Raw genomic sequence first — 2,312 nt, forward strand, 5'->3', positions numbered from 1 at the left:
CCCTTGATGCGCCAAGCACTGAGTTAACGGTCCAAGTACAACTCGATGGCTCCGATCCTTCCAAGTGCGTAGGAATCGGAACTAAGCTTAAAGGTGGCATCAGGCGAGAACTGATCTGTTTCTTAAAACGAAACAAATCCACCTTCGCCTGGTCAACCAAAGATATGCCAGGAATAAGCATCGACGTCACGTCTCACCAACTTAACGTCGATCCCAGTTTTAAACCGATAAAACAAAAAAGACGAAAGTTCGGTCCCGACAGGGCACGGGTAGTCAACGACGAAGTCGAAAGACTGCTCAGTGCAGATTCAATCCGCGAAGTGAAATACCCGGATTTCACCGATCTAAATAAAGCATGCCCCAAAGACAGCTTCCCATTGCCTCATATCGACCAGCTAGTCAAAGCGACCGCGGGGCATAAAATACTATCATTCATGGACGCATTCTCAGGATATAACCAAATCCTGATGCATCCGGATGACCAAGAAAAAAACAGCTTTCATCACCGACCGAGGCACGTATTGTTATAAGGTCATGCCCTTTGGACTAAAGAACGCTGGCGCCACCTATCAAAGGTTAGTCAACGAAATGTTCAAGGAAAAGATAGGGAAGAGTGTATATCGACGATATGCTAGTAAAATCCCTAAGGGAGAACGACCACATAGGGCATTTGGAGGAATTTTTCGAGGTACTGAATAAATATAAAATGAAACTCAATCCCACCAAATGTTCGTTCGGAGTATCATCCGGCAAGTTCCTGGGGTATTTAGTTACCCAACGAGGAATTGAGGCCAACCCGGATCAATTACACGCCTTACGAGAGATGCCTTCGCCTCGTAATAGGCGAGAAGTTCAAAGGTTGACGGGACGCATCGCTGCCCTCAACCGCTTCATCTCTCGGTCAACAGATAAATGTCTTCCTTTCTATCGGCTCCTTAAAGGAAACAAGAAGCTCGAATGGGACGACAAATGCGAAGAGGCGTTCAAAAAATTGAAAGAGTATCTATCGACACCCCCAATCCTGGCAAAACCCGTCGCGGGGGAGCCACTCTATCTATATGTCGCAGTGTCTCAAGCGGCAGTTAGTGGAGTACTCGTCAGAGAAGAGCAAGGGGACCAACGAGCAATCTTTTATACAAGCAAGTCGTTAGTCGATGCTGAAACTCGATATCCTATTATGGAGAAACTGGCCTTGGCCGTCGTTTCCGCCGCACGAAAACTTCGACCATACTTCCAATCTCACACCATAATAGTAATGACATCACATCCGCTCAGAAGTTTCCTACATAGCCCTAATCAATCAGGAAGATTAACCAAGTGGGCCGTGGAGCTGAGCGAATACGATATCGAGTACCGAGTGAAGACATCCGCAAAATCGCAAGTTTTAGCGGATTTCATCATCGAACTCCCGAGGGAAAGTCCCACCGTGACCGAAGTCGAAGGCACCTGGACACTTAAAGTGGACGGGACATCATCAAAGCAAGGGGCTGGAGTAGGTATACACCTAACCTCCCCTCACGGTGAGACTATAGAACAGTCATTTAGGCTTGACTTCGTCGCATCAAACAACGAAGCCGAGTACGAAGCACTAGTCGCCGGACTTAGGTTGGCCACTGCAGTTGGATCAAAGAAAGTGGAAGCTTTCTGCGACTCCCAACTCGTAGCAAACCAATACTCCGGGGAATACGAGACTAGAGATGAGCGAATGGAAGCTTACCTAAAAGTCGTAAAAGAACTAACAAAAAACTTCGAAGAATTCTCCCTGACAAGGATCCCTCGAGGCGAGAATACTTCGGCTGACGCATTGGCTGCCCTGGCATCTACCTCGGATCCGGGCCTCAGGAGGGTTATACCAGTCGAAACAATCAAACAACCTTCTATTTCCACGACCGTCGCCGCGGTCATAACAATAGAAGGGGGGATTGGAGAGAGGAAATACTACATTACATCACGACTGGTACGGTCCCATCCGATAAGATGGAAAAACGCAAGCTCGTGCTGAGATGCGCGAGATTTTGCATCATAGATGGAAGCCTGTTTAAAAGAAGCTTTGCAGGACCCTACCTAAAGTGCGTCGGGACGGAGGAGTCTAGACGAATCCTGGAAGATGTACACGAAGGGGAATGCGGAAATCACGCAGGCAGACGAGCGCTTGCCATCAAAATAAAGAGGCAAGGCTACTTTTAGCCGACCATGCTGGCAGACTGCGAGGCACACTCGCGCCGCTGCGATCAATGTCAACGCCACGCCCCCAACATAATAAGACCCGCAGAAGAATTGTCATCTATCTCGGCGCCATACCCATTCAGGAC

General features: G+C 48.3%; 1 protein-coding gene across 1 annotated transcript; it reads left to right on the forward strand.

Moving 5' to 3' along the window:
- The first annotated feature begins 1,255 nt into the window (after positions 1-1,255).
- On the forward strand, positions 1,256-2,002 carry LOC149384931 (uncharacterized). The gene has a single exon (XM_089626206.1). The coding sequence runs from the start codon at positions 1,256-1,258 to the stop codon at positions 2,000-2,002; it is 747 nt and encodes a 248-aa protein (XP_089482332.1).
- Positions 2,003-2,312: the final 310 nt, after the last annotated feature.

Source organism: Urtica dioica, chromosome 9 (assembly GCF_054948205.1).
Source record: "Urtica dioica subsp. dioica isolate 48M chromosome 9, U.dioica_male_clone48M_v1_H2, whole genome shotgun sequence".
Taxonomy (NCBI): Eukaryota; Viridiplantae; Streptophyta; class Magnoliopsida; order Rosales; family Urticaceae; genus Urtica; species Urtica dioica.